The 16,951-nt window shown below is 43.0% G+C and overlaps 1 protein-coding gene across 1 annotated transcript in view; it reads right to left on the bottom strand.

Annotated features, from left to right (window-relative positions):
- Positions 1-5,537: 5,537 nt before the first annotated feature.
- LOC115101839 (RNA-binding Raly-like protein) overlaps positions 5,538-16,951 on the bottom strand; it is a 36,061-nt gene continuing 24,647 nt past the window's right edge. Inside the window, exons 2-8 of the mRNA XM_029621316.2 lie at positions 10,787-10,865; positions 10,353-10,400; positions 10,022-10,230; positions 9,408-9,521; positions 9,169-9,305; positions 8,720-8,757; positions 5,538-6,631 (exon numbers count right to left, since the gene is read on the bottom strand). Coding sequence (XP_029477176.1) covers positions 8,725-8,757; positions 9,169-9,305; positions 9,408-9,521; positions 10,022-10,230; positions 10,353-10,400; positions 10,787-10,865 — 620 coding nt within the window. The 3' untranslated portion in view covers positions 5,538-6,631; positions 8,720-8,724. The remainder of the gene's footprint in view (positions 6,632-8,719; positions 8,758-9,168; positions 9,306-9,407; positions 9,522-10,021; positions 10,231-10,352; positions 10,401-10,786; positions 10,866-16,951) is intronic.

Below are 16,951 nucleotides of genomic sequence, written 5' to 3'. Positions count from 1 at the left end.
CCCTGTACATAGCCCATTACTAACCGGTACCCCTGTACATAGCCTCATTACAACCGGTACCCCCTGTAGCCTCATTACTAACCGGTACCCCTGTACATAGCCTCATTACTAACCGGTACCCCCTGTACATAGCCTCATTACTAACCGGTACCCCTGTATATAGCTCCTCATTACTGTATATAGCCTCATTACTAACCGGTACCCCTGTACATAGCCTCATTACTAACCGGTACCCCTGTACATAGCCTCATTACTAACCGGTACCCCTGTATATAGCCTCATTACTAACCGGTACCCCCCCTCATTATAACCGGTACATTACTAACCGGTACCCCCTGTATATAGCCTCATTACTAACCGGTACCCCCTGTACATAGCCTCATTACTAACCGGTACCCCTGTACATAGCCTCATTACTAACCGGTACCCCCTGTACATAGCCTCATTACTAACCGGTACCCCCTGTACATAGCCTCATTACTAACCGGTACCCCTGTACATAGCCTCATTACTAACCGGTACCCCTGTATATAGCCTCATTACTAACCGGTACCCCTGTATATAGCCTCATTACTAACCGGTACCCCCTGTACATAGCCTCATTACTAACCGGTACCCCCTGTATATAGCCTCATTACTAACCGGTACCCCCTGTATATAGCCTCATTACTAACCGGTACCCCCTGTACATAGCCTCATTACTAACCGGTACCCCCTGTATATAGCCCTCATTACTAACCGGTACCCCTGTATATCATTACTAACCGCCCCCTCATAGCCTCATTACTAACCGGTACCCCCTGTATATAGCCTCATTACTAACCGGTACCCCCTGTACATAGCCTCATTACTAACCGGTACCCCCTGTATATAGCCTCATTACTAACCGGTACCCCCTGTACATAGCCTCATTACTAACCGGTACCCCCTGTACATAGCCTCATTACTAACCGGTACCCCTGTACTGTATATAGCCTCCTCATTACTAACCGGTACCCCCTGTACATAGCCTCATTACTAACCGGTACCCCTGTACAAAGCCTCATTACTAACCGGTACCCCCTGTACATAGCCTCATTACTAACCGGTACCCCCTGTATATAGCCTCATTACTAACCGGTACCTCATTACTAACCGTATATAGCCTCATTACTAACCGGTACCCCCTGTACATAGCCTCATTACTAACCGGTACCCCTGTACAAAGCCTCATTACTAACCGGTACCCCCTGTACATAGCCCCTGTACATAGCCTCATTACTAACCGGTACCCCCTGTATATAGCCTCATTACTAACCGGTACCCCCTGTACATAGCCTCATTACTAACCGGTACCCCTGTACATAGCCTCATTACTAACCGGTACCCCTGTATATAGCCTCATTACTAACCGGTACATATACTAACCGGTACCCCTGTACATAGCCTCATTACTAACCGGTACCCCTGTACATAGCCTCATTACTAACCGGTACCCCTGTACATAGCCTCATTACTAACCGTACCCTGTATATAGCCTCATTACCTCATAACCGGTACCCCCTGTACCCTGTACATAGCCTCATTACTAACCGGTACCCCTGTACATAGCCTCACCGGTACCCCTGTATATAGCCTCATTACTAACCGTACCCCTGTACATAGCCTCATTACTAACCGGTACCCCCTGTATATAGCCTCATTACTAACCGGTACCCCCTGTACATAGCCTCATTACTAACCGGTACCCCTGTACATAGCCTCATTACTAACCGGTGTACACCCCCTGTACATAGCCTCATTACTAACCGGTACCCCTGTATATAGCCTCATTACTAACCGGTACCCCCTGTACCCCCTATAGCCTCATTACTAACCGGTACCCCTGTACATAGCCTCATTACTAACCGGTACCCCCCTGTATATAGCCTCATTACTAACCGGTACCCTGTATATAGCCTCATTACTAACCGGTACCCCCTGTACATAGCCTCATTACTAACCGTACCCCTGTACATAGCCTCATTACTAACCGGTACCCCTGTACATAGCCTCATTACTAACCGGTACCCCCTGTACAAAGCCTCATTACTATACCGCCTCATTACTAACCGGTACCCCCTGTACATAGCCTCATTACTAACCGGTACCCCCTGTATATAGCCTCATTACTAACCGGTACCCCCTGTATATAGCCTCATTACTAACCGGTACCCCTGTACATAGCCTCATTACTAACCGGTACCCCTGTACATATAGCCTCATTACTAACCGGTACCCCCTGTATATAGCCTCATTACTAACCGGTACCCCTGTATATAGCCTCATTACTAACCGGTACCCCTGTATATAGCCATTACTCATGTACTAACCCCCTGTATATAGCCTCATTACTAACCCTCATTACTAACCGGTACATAGCCTCATTACTAACCGTACATAGCCTCACCCCTGTATATAGCCTCATTACTAACCGGTACCCCTGTATATAGCCTCATTACTAACCGGCCTACATTAACCCTGTATATAGCCTCATTACTAACCGGTACCCCTGTACATAGCCTCATTACTAACCGTACATAGCCTCACCCCTGTATATAGCCTCATTACTAACCGGTACCCCCTGTACATAGCCTCATTACTAACCGGTACCCCCTGTACATAGCCTCATTACTAACCGGTACCCCTGTATATAGCCTCATTACTAACCGGTACCCCTGTACCCCCTGTACATAGCCTCATTACTAACCGGTACCCCTGTATATAGCCTCATTACTAACCGGTACCCTCATTACTAACCGTACCCCTGTATAGCCTCATTACTAACCGGTACCCCTGTATATAGCCTCATTACTAACCGGTACCCCCTGTATATAGCCTCATAGCCCCTGTACATAGCCTCATTACTAACCGGTACCCCCTGTATATAGCCTCATTACTAACCGGTACCCCCTGTATATAGCCTCATTACTAACCCGGTACCCCTGTACTGTATAGCCTCATTACTAACCGGTACCCCCTGTATAGCCTCATTACTAACCGGTACCCCCCCTGTACATAGCCTCATTACTAACCGGTACCCCTGTACATAGCCTCATTACTAACCGGTACATAGCCTCATTACTAACCGGTACCCCCTGTATATAGCCTCATTACTAACCGGTACATTACCCGGTACCCCCTGTACATAGCCTCATTACTAACCGGTACCCCCTGTACATAGCCTCATTACTAACCGGTACCCCCTGTATATAGCCTCATTACTAACCGGTACCCCTGTATATAGCCTCATTACTAACCGGTACCCCCTGTACATAGCCTCATTACTAACCGGTACCCCCTGTATATAGCCTCATTACTAACCGGTACCCCCTGTACATAGCCTCATTACTAACCGGTACCCCTAACCGGTACCCCCTGTACATAGCCTCATTACTAACCGGTACCCCTGTATATAGCCTCATTACTAACCGGTACCCCTGTATATTACTAACCGCCTCATTACTAACCGTACCCCTGTATAAAGCCTCATTACTAACCGGTACCCCTGTATATAGCCTCATTACTAACCGGTACCCCTGTACTAACCGGTATAGCCTCATTACTAACCGGTACCCCTGTATATAGCCTCATTACTAACCGGTACCCCTGTATATAGCCTCATTACTAACCGGTACCCCCTGTATATAGCCTCATTACTAACCGGTACCCCTGTACATAGCCTCATTACTAACTAACCGGTACCCCCTGTATATAGCCTCATTACTGTACATAGCCTCATTACTAACCGGTACCCCCTGTACATGTACATAGCCTCATTACTAACCGGTACCCCCTGTATATAGCCTCATTACTAACCGGTACCCCTGTACATAGCCTCATTACTAACCGGTACCCCTGTATATAGCCTCATTACTAACCGGTACCCCCTGTACATAGCCTCATTACTAACCGTACCCCCTGTACATAGCCTCATTACTAACCGGTACCCCTGTATATAGCCTCATTACTAACCGTACCCCTGTATATAGCCTCATTACTAACCGGTACCCCTGTATAAAGCCTCATTACTAACCGGTACCCCTGTATATAGCCATCATTACTAACCCTGTACATAGCCTCATTACCCCCCTGTATATAGCCTCATTACTAACCGGTACCCCTGTATATAGCCATCATTACTAACCGGTACCCCCTGTATATAGCCTCATTACTAACCGGTACCCCTGTACATAGCCTCATTACTAACCGGTACCCCCTGTACATAGCCTCATTACTAACCGGTACCCCTGTACATAGCCTCATTACTAACCGGTACCCCTGTACATAGCCTCATTACTAACCGGTACCCCCTGTACATAGCCTCATTACTAACCGGTACCCCTGTACATAGCCTCATTACTAACCGGTACCCCCTGTACATAGCCTCATTACTAACCGGTACCCCCTGTACATAGCCTCATTACTAACCGGTACCCCCTGTATATAGCCTCATTACTAACCGGTACCCCCTGTATAAAGCCTCGCTATTGTTATTTTACTGCTGCTGTTTAATTATCTGTTACTCTTATTTTCATTTTTTTTTTTTTACTTATCTATTTTTTACTTAACATGTTTTTCTTCTTAACTTCTCAAAGCATTGTTGGTTAAGGTCTTCTAGGTAAGCATTTCCCTGTCTAAACCTGTTATATTTGACGCATGTGACAAATAAAATTGGATTTGTTTTTTGCTATAAAAAACGAGGGGGTTGCCTGTATTGCATGTTATTTTGGCATTGATACGTGTCACATATTAGTTTGCAAACAATGTAAAAATGGTATTTAAAAAAAACATTGAGTTAATAAAAACTCCATACAAACATGGTCTCTTTTTTGCTTTCTTGAGTAAGGCAACTCCAAAATGCAGGTGTTTCAGTCTAGCTCAGTGCTTTCTGTGGTGGTGGGGCAGCCAGAGGAAAATACGGAGCGTAGGGGTTGGTAATGTTCTCTAGTTGTGCTGTAATTGGACTCGGTGTTCTGTTACTCATGGGGACACTACGTTTCGGCCAAATCTAAGGGTAGAGCTCTCAAATTCAAGTCCCTTGGGTGCTGACATGGCTTTACATTAGAAGTGCCCATCCAAGAAGGTTCATGGTCATTGGCCACAGATAATAAAATGACGTCAAATCACTTTCTATCTACCGTAGGAAGATGTGGACTGATCATGGCAACATCATACTTTCAAAATCTTAGCTAGCAGTCGTCATTGTGAGTAAAGTCAACAATCTACTGGCAAATCCTTGTCATTTGAAGAGAAATTATAGATAAAACATATCGGTGCTCATCAGCCATTGTACATGAACATGGGTTGAGAGAATGCCAAGAGTGTGGAAGGCTGTGATCAAGACAAGGGTGGCTACTTTGAAGAATATAAAATATATTTTGATTTGTTTAACACTTTTTTTGGTTACTACATGAGTCCATTTTTGTTATTTCATAGTTTTGATGTCTTCACTATTATTCGACATTGTAGAAAATAGTAAAAAACAAAGAAAAACCCTGGAATGAGTAGGTGCGTCAACTTTTGACTGGTACTGTAGTTTATTAAACACACATTTTGGTGCCAATATTAAGAAAATGGCAGAATTTTGTGGTCTACCATTTTCAAACAACATCTGAAAACTGCTCCCTGCGAGACTAATTTCTAAAACCTTTTTGTCTTGTCCCCTAACCCATTTCATAGGTGGCCATACAACAGTTTCAACAAATAAATTAAAATGCAAAGTCACAATTCCAACAAAACATTTCTTCTGAATTTTGCCATTCACGTTTTGGACGATAATACCTTGAAACCAGAACTATTAGTCTGAGAACAATGAGTATGTTTACATGCACACTAATAATTCGATATCAAACTGATTTATGACAATAGACAGATTATACAATAGTCATGTAACCACCTTACTCTGCTTATCTTAATCGGTGTAAGGTCAAAATAAAAGTAAGCATATGCCCATTAAAAACACCTGGTTTTTCTGAGCAATCTTTAGATTTATTAGAACACGTAAGCACCTTAAACGGCGTTCCTGCGGTGTATTTGATATGCACATTTTCTAGCACCAGCCAAGCGAGCCTCCCTATTAAGCACAGGTGAAGTGAGTTGAGGAACTACTGAATGTATGCGCAGTAGAAGTAGTTCTCAAATATAAACTTTAAATGTCCAAACTCAGAATCAAATATTCTTACTAGAACATTTATTTTGATTGCCGATTTTCGGTAGCCTGATTTTCACGTGTCCATGTAAACATGATTATTAGAGAAATCGTTCCTCTTACAAAGCATGTAAATGTTTTAATTGAACTATTATATTAATCTGACTATCCACAATCACATTATTGTGTGCATGTAAGCCACACTCAATGAGAGCAACTCTTTTTTTCACACCCTGCATGAACTCATTTCTTAGATGACTAGAATAAAATACAGTAGTCTGGTACATGTATTGTATGAAATTAAAGTACAACATTGTAGTACCACAAGCACACTGGTCCATGAGTCTTTCTCTCTGAGAGTCTTTTCCTTTTTTCCATTGATCAGGTCATTGATTGGTCATTCAGGTCCTGATGTTGTCTATTGATTCTTCAAACCACCAATGAGGCTTCATTTTTACCTCCCTGCGAACAAGAAGCATAACAACACACAATACGATGAATTATTTTAATTGTGAACCTTATTGTCATGATCAGTAAAATCCCAAAACAATATTAATTATTATTGTCATCGTCAACATCCTCATCCTAATCAAGGAGAACCTTAGAATGGGAGTTTCCCCCAATATTATATAAAAATCATCTCTGATCTCTGCCCCCCAAAAAATATTAGACAAATCAGGGGGCATTTCAATGTGACCCAGCAGAGGGAAAAGGGGAGGGAGAGAGGTTGTCTTTTTGACATGCTCAACAGACATCAGAGATAACTGCTGAAAAACAGCCATTTTACTGCTATAGACACCAAAAATGACAGGCAATTTAGAAAAACTGTGAATTAAACTAGAAGATAATGATTGCCTATTTGGGTTCTTCTCAACTTGAAATAAAGACAAGTAAAACACAGCAATTTCCTATGGAGCAAATTCCTAGCCCGGTACCAGATCTGTTTTCCTAGCCTGGTACCAGATCTGTTTTCCGAGCCTGGTACCAGATCTGTTTTCCTAGCCTGGTACCAGATCTGTTTTCCGAGCCTGGTACCAGATCTGTTTTCCTAGCTTGGTACCAGATCTGTTTTCCGAGCCTGGTACCAGATCTGTTTTCCTAGCCTGGTACCAGATCTATTTGTGCTCTTGCAAGACAGACCATAGGAGTTGGCAAGACAACACAAACAGATCTGGGGCCAGGCTAATCCCTGCATTCTATGGAATAATCATATTAAGTCAAACGAGTTGTGGCCATTCTTATCCGCAGTGAGCCTGTGTCGGTGAAGGCTTTTGTGGCCAACCAAGCCATATAACAAACCCGATTTTAAAAGTCTTGATAGAAGACTATGATTTGCTGATCATTGCTATCAGGTGTCTTATTGCTTGGTAGGGATGGGTTGTTCGTGAACAAACAGATCTCTTCAGTGAACCTCAGGATCCGAATTGCATCTGTCTCCGAGCCGCTCATTTGTCTCTCTGAGTAAAGACTTGCTGAAGTATTTTCACATGTCCCTCCATGCACCCGCAGTGACTTCTGGGAAGATTTTAACCCCAAAATGTCATGTTTTCACCATCATTGTGAAGCCCTAGTTATGTTGTTGCTTTTACAAGTAATTTCTGAGGATGATTATTTTTTACTTCATGTGATTCATTTACATCTGTTCCTCATTTTAAAGTCACACCTGTTACATGAACTGAACTCTCATTTTAATATAGTGAAACTATTCCTTTTTCAATATTTTTTTTTCAAGGTGAGTTGGTTCTACTTTATTTGGACATTTTTCTGGTGTTTTGTGGTGGAAAACTGAGTGGGTCACGTTAACCATAGATACCATAGATACTGTAGACAGGCAACAACAACAAAATAACAATGTGTGTTATTATTTTTTTTTTAGCTTGCATTTAATTGCCCCTCCCTGTTTCACACTAAGCTTCCATTCCCCAGTCAGACAGGGATATATGGCTGATTTGAAAATGAAATCCTCAACCCTGTAGTAAACACTTAACCTCTTGAGATGGAAACATTTTTTATTAAGTTGAACATGTGTCTTTATGACAGAATGTAAAAAAAAATTATTAAGTTGAACATGTGCTCTTTATGACAGAATGTAAACATTTTTGTGAAATGTACATGTATTTAAATTTGCACCAAGTTTACTCTTCTCAAAAGGCACTGAATTGGTGGAACGATCCTACTATTGCTTTATGAGGACAACGACTATGATTATCTGTAGGTAAGTTGTAAAAACATTCCCTGGAGATGGTGATTCCTGAGCCACGGCAGGAACAATAGGTCGTCGGGGAAAAAGCCTCATTCTGGTCCACGCTCAATTTTTGCAATGTTGCATTTTTTTTGCTATGAAATGTGCTATTTTTCATGTTGTTTTTTTTCATCCAAATAGATGGCTCATTTTCGGTGAGCGGAGCCAAAAGATCTGGAATGCCCGTCGCTACCGCTTGGCTGGAACAAAAGCCTACACCCACTGGCCCTTACACTGACACTTATAATAAACACTTCTAATTAACACGTTTAAATTGAACCAAACATGTCACCTGAGTAATAACTGACCTCTCTCAATTGTCAATGTCTGATAAGTGATTTTCTATCTGAAAAGAAGAAAACAACACAGTAAGCAGTGATACTGTTTTAACCATTCAGCATTCAGGATTAGACTCACCCATTGTATATTGTTTAACAACACACAGTGGCTTACTCATAATGCTGCCTAGGTATCATCCACATAGGGCTCTGGGCAAAAGTAGTGCACTACATAGGGAATAGGGTGTCATTTGACCCAATTAAGACTTCAGATGTACGATGACAGACTAACCTCTAACTTGACATTTAAAAAATTGTTTTATGTAGTTCTGTCCTTGAGCTGTTCTTGTCTAATGATGTTCTGTATTCTGTCGTTCTATATTATGTTTTGTGTGGGCCCCAGGAAGATTAGCTGCTGCTTTTGCAACAGATAATGGGGATCCTAATAAAATACCTAAAATAACCCTTGGCCTCCTCACCATATCGTTAATGCCTTCATCGTCAAAGACATCCTCGTTGGCTTCATCTGTCATCTCTCCCGCCTCCAAGTCTCCGGAGAGGTCCGCTGTCTTGGCACGGAGACACTTATACACTCCTCCCTGTTTCCTCTGGGCTGCTGGGGGAAGGGGGGGGATGAGAGACAGAGAGAAGATGAGGTCAGGTTAAAGGTTAGTCTGACACTCACACAACAGGACACACACAGTCTGAACACTCTTACCTGCCTCTGTGCGATGCTGTCTCTCAATTCTCTCCAGACGCCCCAGTAGAGAGTCGATCTTGGTCTTGATCTGGGACAGCTCCTGTTTGATGGTTACCAACTGGTCGGTCTTTACTGGGAATATACAAAAACGGAGACAAATGATGTTTCTTGAAAAGAATATGCTTCTTAACTATGACTTCACCAAAACAGTTATGTCAAAGAGTAGGAGACAGACAGAGCAGTGCAGAAGGGGGAGAGAGGGGAGGACACAGATAGGGGTGAGAATGGAGGGAGAGGGGAGGACAGAGATAGGGGAGAGAGGTGAGAACGGAGGGAGAGGGGAGGACAGAGGATCCAAAGACAGAGAGGACAGAGGAGCCAAATACAGAGATAGGATAGAGAGAGGGGAGGATAGAGGGAGAAAGAGTAGGACGGGGAGGATAGAGGTAGGACAGCGAGAGAAAGAGTAGGACAGAGAGAGGGGAGGATAGAGAGAGAAAGAGTAGGACAGAGGGAGGAGAGGATAGAGGGAGAAAGAGTAGGATAGAGAGAGGAGAGGATAGAGGGATAAAGAGTAGGACAGAGAGAGGGGAGGATAAAGGCAGGCAGAGTGACTAGAGTATTAGACATACACATAGCTCCTGCAGCTGAAGACCCAGAAGTGAGAGGTAGAGGCGAGGACGGAGGAAGAGGTCTGGAAGAAGAAAAGGAGTCAGAGCAGGTCCTGACCGGCAAGGAAGATTTGATTCGCCGCAGGGACGGGACCACAACACGAGAGCGTTTGGCCGGTATCGGCGATCGGATGGGGGGCTCCACCACGCGTCCATGATAATCAAATAATCTGGTGAGACGAGGAAAGGTGAGAGGGGCAAAAGTTTTAAGAAGTAGTTAAATAGGTAAAGTGGAGTACATTGTTTACCAAAACAAATACTAGAATAGAACAGCGCAGAATGATTTCCATACCTGCTGTAGAAATCCTCTCTGTAATAGTCGTAGTCAAATTCATAGCCACTAAAGACAGAAATAGAGATGTACATACAATAAGCCACTGATACACTACCAAAACAATAAAAGCGATGTTGATCAGTCCCTGGTATGGTTGACACTGATGTTGTCCCTACTCAAGGGCTAGTATTCATGTAAGTGGGTTTTAGTGGAAGTGGTTTTATAAATGTAAGTGGGTTTTTAGTGTAAGTGGTTTATTAATGTAAGTGGTTTTAATGAAAGTGGTCTTCCAAGAAGGAAGTGGGCATAGCTTGTCACTCTCTGGCACAAAAAAAAGGGTTTGAGAAACGCTCCTTTAGCCAACTCTATTTATAGAGTAGTACAAAGTGTTTCTATGGTTGTCCTGCTCACAGAATGACAATCTATTTCTATGGTCATGCTATGACTCTGACCTGTAGAGAGAGGAGAGGGGCCTCTTGGAGCCCACCACCTGTGGCCTGTAGGGTCTTGGTTCTCCTGCCATGTTGATGTCTGGAAGACAAGCACAGCAGCTGCAGGATCACTGTCTGAACGCTTCACACAGACCACACATACTTTTAGAATCCATGGCTAACTGGCAGCTAATAACTTTAATTTCTCACTCTACTCTTAATGTGCACCAGTCTGGTTTTATACCTGGACATAACACCGTTTCAGCAGCTGCGCTTGTTTTAGATGTGTTAAATTGCTTAGATGATAAAAAATCATTGTGCTGCCCTATTTATAGATCTTTCCAAGGTCTTTCACACTGTTAAACACTCATTCAAAGGTTTACTGAAATCAGGCTTATTGGAAGTGGTCAGACAGGACAGACACAATGTGTGATTTTTGATGGTGTCAGGTCTAAGACCTGTAGCTAGCTAGCTAAACAATAAACCATAATCACAATTTAAGTGATATAAAACCCTTTGGAATTACTTGGATTTCTGCACAAATTGGTCATACAATTGTATCTGATCTTCATCTACGTCACAACAATAGACAAACACAGTCTGCTTAAACGAATAACACACAAACAATGTATATGTTTTCATGTCTTTATTGAACACACCGTGTAAACATTCACAGTGCAGGGTGGGTATGTGAACCCTTGGATTTAATAACTGGTTGACCCTCCTTTGGCAGCAATAACCTCAACCAAACGTTTTCTGTAGTGGCGGATCAGACTTGCACAACGGTCAGGAGGAATATTGAACCATTCATCTTTACAAAACTGTTTCAGTTCAGCAATATTCTTGGGATGTCTGGTGTGAACTGCTCTTTTGAAGTCATGCCACAGCATCTCAATCTGGTTGAGGCCAGGACTCTGACTGGGCCACTCCAGAAGGCGTATTTTTTTTCTGTTGAAGCAATTCTGTTGATTTGCTTCTGTGTTTTGGGTCGTTGTCCTGTTGCATCACCTAACTTCTGTTGAGCTTCAATTGGCGGACTGATAGCCTTACATTCTCTAGCAAAATGTCTTGATAAACTTGGGAATTCATTTTTCCATCGATGATCCAAGCAAAGCAGCCCCAAACCATGATGCTCTCTCCACAATACTTTAGAGTTGGGATGAGGTTTTGATGTTGTTGTGCTTGTGCCTTTTTTTATGTTCCTTCCAAACAACTCAACTGTAATCTGTTCACCGAATATTTAGCCAGTAGCTCTGTGGAACAACCAAGTGCTCTTTTGCAAACGTCAGGCGTGCTGTAATGTTTTTTCTGGACAGCAGTGGATTCTTCCATGGTGTCCTCCCATGAACACCATTTTGGTTTAGTGGCCTCATCAACATAGTTGTTAGCATGTTCCAGAGATTTAGCTGACACTCTAGGATTCTTCTTCACCTCATTGAACATTCTGTGCTGTACTCTTGCAGTCATCTTTGCAGGACGGCCACTCCTAGGGAGAGTAGCAACAGTGCTGAACTTTCTCCATTTATATACAATTTGTCTTACCATGGACTGATGAACGTCAAGGCTTTTAGAGATACTTTTGTAACCATTTCCAGCTCTATGCAAGTCAACAATTAATCTTAGGTCTTCTGAGATCTCTTTTGTTTCGAGCCATGGTTCACATCAAGTAATGCTTCTTGTGAATAACAAACTCCAATTGTGAGTGTTTTTTTTATAGGGCAGGGCAGCTCTAAACAACATCTCCAATCTCATTGATTGGACTCCAGGTTAGCTGACTCCTGACTCCAGTTATCTTTTGGAGAAGTCATTGGCCGAGGACAGGTATTCCCAAACTGGGATACGGGGGGGGAAAAAAATGTGATTCACATTTTCAAACAGTCCATTTATATTTTTCCAACGGGGCTATTCATTTGGGCGAGTTTTTTTTTCTTCTAAAAATATGACAAGGATTTCATGTTTAAAAAACACTGATGAACTAGTTAAAAAGCAAAAATGTAAATCTGGCTTCTTTTTTAGGAATAGATCTTGCCTCTCCCGAAACAGCAGCAAGCAGATTGTACAGTCAACTTCCCTGCCAGTTCTTGACTATGGCGACTCAATTTACCAGAATGCAGCAGCCATTTCTCCTAAACCTTTGGATGCCGTCTACCGTAGCGCCCTTCGCTTTATCACAGGTGACAGTTTTAATACTCCTCACTGCGTCCTCTATCAAAAGGTTGGCTGGTCCTCATTAAAGTCCCGTAGATCTCTTGATTTCTCCCTTTTTGTTTACAAAGCTCTACTACACAAGCTACCCGACTTACCTAACTTCCTTATTGAAGTATAAAGACGTGTTACCAAACCAGTTCACAGTTAACTTCCTCGGGTCTCCGCTGAATTAGGTAAATCCGCATTTAAGTTTTAATGCGCCTCACTGCTGGGACAATTTGCAGAACTCATTACAATTTGGATGTTCTGGTGCCTCTCTGGCAGTTCAGGGTGCTGATTGAAGACCTAGCAGCTGAGGAATGTAACTGTTTTGTATCGATTGCCGTTTTGTTGTACATTGGTTGTCGTATTGTTGTGATCAGGGCACCCTTGGGAATGACACCCTGGTCTCAATGGGTTTTCCCTGAATAAATACAGAGTAGTACAACAGATAAGGAAACATCTGCACACACATTGACAGCACTGACTCACACCTCATCCCTGTCCCATTCAGAGTGGCAGGACACTGGTCGGGGAGTGAGATGATATCAGTGTTGAAGCGTCTGTCTGTCGGCTCAATCCTATGAGCCCTGAGGGTCTCTCAAGGTAATAGGACAGACAGGCACAAGCACGCAGACACAGAAAACACATACATACAGCTACATCACAGAGACAGCTACAGTAGATCACACAGTGCCTTTCTTACATTCATACTCTGTGAGGGTCTTGATGAACAACTCATCCATTCCATAAAAGACACTCTCCACTGGACTCCTGCTGAGGTCACTAATGATAGAGTGGCACTCAACAGAGTACGTTCTCCCCTGGAATCCTGCTGAGGTCACTAATGATAAGAGTGGGACTCTAAGTGAACACTGTGCCGTTCATCCAGGGAACACACAGTACTGTGATTGATGTCAGTCATTATACTAATCATATAATTGTGTGCTTTGGGGTTGTGTAAGAGAGTGTGTGCATATGGTGAGAGACAGAGTGTGTGTGTGAGAGAGAGAGTACATGTGGGTGTGTTGTGTGTGTGTGTGCGCAAGACAAGGTACACACACGAATAATGTGTTGCTAAGCAATGACCACGACTTAAGAACATGCATATAAATACAATTTGAACTTTGACCTTATACAATGTTCTATTTTGGCTAAAATGATATCAAAGGACATCTGAAGTGCCAAACCATCCCCATTTAGCAGAATGTACAGCATTAGCATTGCTACATCAGCTTGTACTCTCTTCAAACCATTATTATCCCTGTCTACAGTCCTTGATGGAGGGAACAGTCTGTGTTTTAGAGATCCTCAAAGCTGCTGCTGAGAGCTCTCACAGTCACTTGGTCTATGCCTCCTTTTTAGGAAACTACAGTATGGTAACTCTATTGGACTAGCTACGTACATTAAAGTATAGTTGCGTGAGTGAACAGCAGATTGTGTTCATGATAGAGTTTTTTGAGAGTTTCGATGTGCCTTGAATTTGAATGTGTAAGAGACCTCTCATGTCGTTGGTTACAGATACCATCAGATAATAACTGTGCTTTTAAGGTCTGGATGTCTGGGAGAGACAGGTATGAGTTATCTTATCTTTCTTTAAGGGCATGGCTGATATCTATGGTTCAGTATATGGCTTTATCATGCAGGAGACTGGCAAAATTGAGGTTTTTTTTTGTGATCAAGAATGGATGTTTAAAAAATAACATTTAAAAAAAGTACTATTTGATATTCTACAAGTGTATCCATCTGCGCTCCCTACCAGTCTATTCTCCATATAGCTAATGGGGATGAGCAAACTTGTTTTCCACAGACAAACTTGGCACAGAGGTTTGGCACATCATACCTGCCAGAAAGAGCCTCTCCTACACTCTTAGAAAAAAAGGGTTTTTCAACACTCCCCGTAGGAGAACACTTTTTGGTTCCAGGTACAAACCTTTTTAGTTCCAGGTAGAACCTTTTTGGTTCCAGGTAGAACCGTTTTAGTTCCAGGTAGAACCGTTTTGGTTCCAGGTAGAACCTTTTTAGTTCCAGGTAGAACCTTTTTGGTTCCAGGTAGAACCATTTTAGTTCCAGGTAGAACCATTTGGGGTTCCATGTAGAACCCTGTGTGGAAAAGGTTCTACCTGGAACTAACAAGGTTCTCCAATGGGGACCGAGAAGATCCATTTTAGTTTCTAGAAAGCACTTTTTTTCTAAGAGTGTATAGCCCCCCGATGCTGAGCCAAGACAGGCCGTGATTTAATCCAAGGCGTGTTGTAGAGCATTGCCCTAGATAGCCAACAATGCGCATTTTACCCGATGTTTGTGGAGATCGCATTCCCAATAAACGCTGTGCATGTTGGCTGAAGTGTAAATCACCTTTAAAGGTCAAATGCTTTGCGTTTGTCGATAACATGCCTTGGATTGAATAGATAAAATAACTTTGACTTGAAACTAAGGCTTCTTTTCCTAGTATCCATACTAAATGAATGCTCCTCTATTGATTTAGTGACCTATAGATACCAGGTCAAAAGGCCGCTGGCTTTGCACAATATGACTCTATAGTCAACACTGTAACTGCAATCCGATTCCCCTTTTTCGACGATGCACCGTTAAAAGGTCATCTCCGATTGAGCTGACATATGCATCGTTTACCATGAATGCAGTCTTCGCGAACGCAGGAATATTGCCTTTTAAAGCTGCATTGTCAACAGCGCTATACAGATTGAAGCCCTGCCTCAGACTGCCCACTACCTTGGCATTTTAAAGCATATTATGGCATTTCAACTCCAAAAAACACTCAACTTCAAAAATACTCCACTCAATAGAACTCTCTATATACTATAACTGCAATTAGGCTTCCAAGGCATTATCTAAGGCATTCCAAAACACTCCTTACATCAGTGTTTCACAAACTAGGGGTCGCGACTCATTATTGCCTGATGATCTTCTGAACTTCCCAACACCTTCCTGATGCATACTTCCTTCAGATGGAAATACTGTCAGACTGATTTGTAACAGACTGTCATAGCCCCAATTTTTAAAAAAGTAAACATTGGCTGTTGATTACATCATTTTCTTTACATGGATATCAAAATGGAATCGCGGGTCAGAAAGGTTTGGGAACCCCTGCCATACGTACATACACAATCCTTGTTATCATCTCATTTGCTATTACTGTTGACTTGCTGTTGTCTCCACTTCAGTTCTCTTTTGGAATCAACTGCCTGATGTTTAGTTTAATGATGTAACCGAGTGACTGGGGCATGATGTAACCTAGTGACTGGGGCATGATGTAACTGAGTGACTGGGGCATGATGTAACTTAGTGACTGGGGCATGATGTAACCGAGTGACTGGGGCATGATGTAACCGAGTGACTGGGGCATGATGTAACCGAGTGACTGGGGCATGATGTAACTTAGTGACTGGGGCATGATGTAACCGAGTGACTGGGGCATGATGTAACTTAGTGACTGGGGCATGATGTAACTGAGTGACTGGGGCATGACGTAACTGAGTGACTGGGGCATGATGTAACTGAGTGACTGGGGCATGATGTAACTGAGTGACTGGAGCATGATGTAACTTAGTGACTGGGGCATGATGTAACCGAGTGACTGGGGCATGATGTAACCGAGTGACTGGGGCATGATGTAACCGAGTGACTGGGGCATGATGTAACTTAGTGACTGGGGCATGATGTAACCGAGTGACTGGGGCATGATGTAACCGAGTGACTGGGGCATGATGTAATTGAGTGACTGGAGCATGATGTAACCGAGTGACTGGGGCATGATGTAACCGAGTGACTGGGGCATGATGTAACCCGAGTGACTGGGGCATGATGTAACTGAGTGACTGGGGCATGATGTAACTGAGTGACTGGGGCATGATGTAACTTAGTGACTGGGGCATGATGTAACCGAGTGACTGGGGCATGATGTAACTGAGTGACTGGGGCATGATGTAACTGAGTGACTGGGGCATGATGTAACTGAGTGACTGGGGCATGATGTAA

Source organism: Oncorhynchus nerka, linkage group LG20, assembly GCF_034236695.1.
Source record: "Oncorhynchus nerka isolate Pitt River linkage group LG20, Oner_Uvic_2.0, whole genome shotgun sequence".
NCBI lineage: Eukaryota > Metazoa > Chordata > Actinopteri > Salmoniformes > Salmonidae > Oncorhynchus > Oncorhynchus nerka.
The sequence above is the reverse complement of the archived record's forward strand: the minus strand, read 5'-3'. Positions and strand labels throughout refer to the sequence as shown.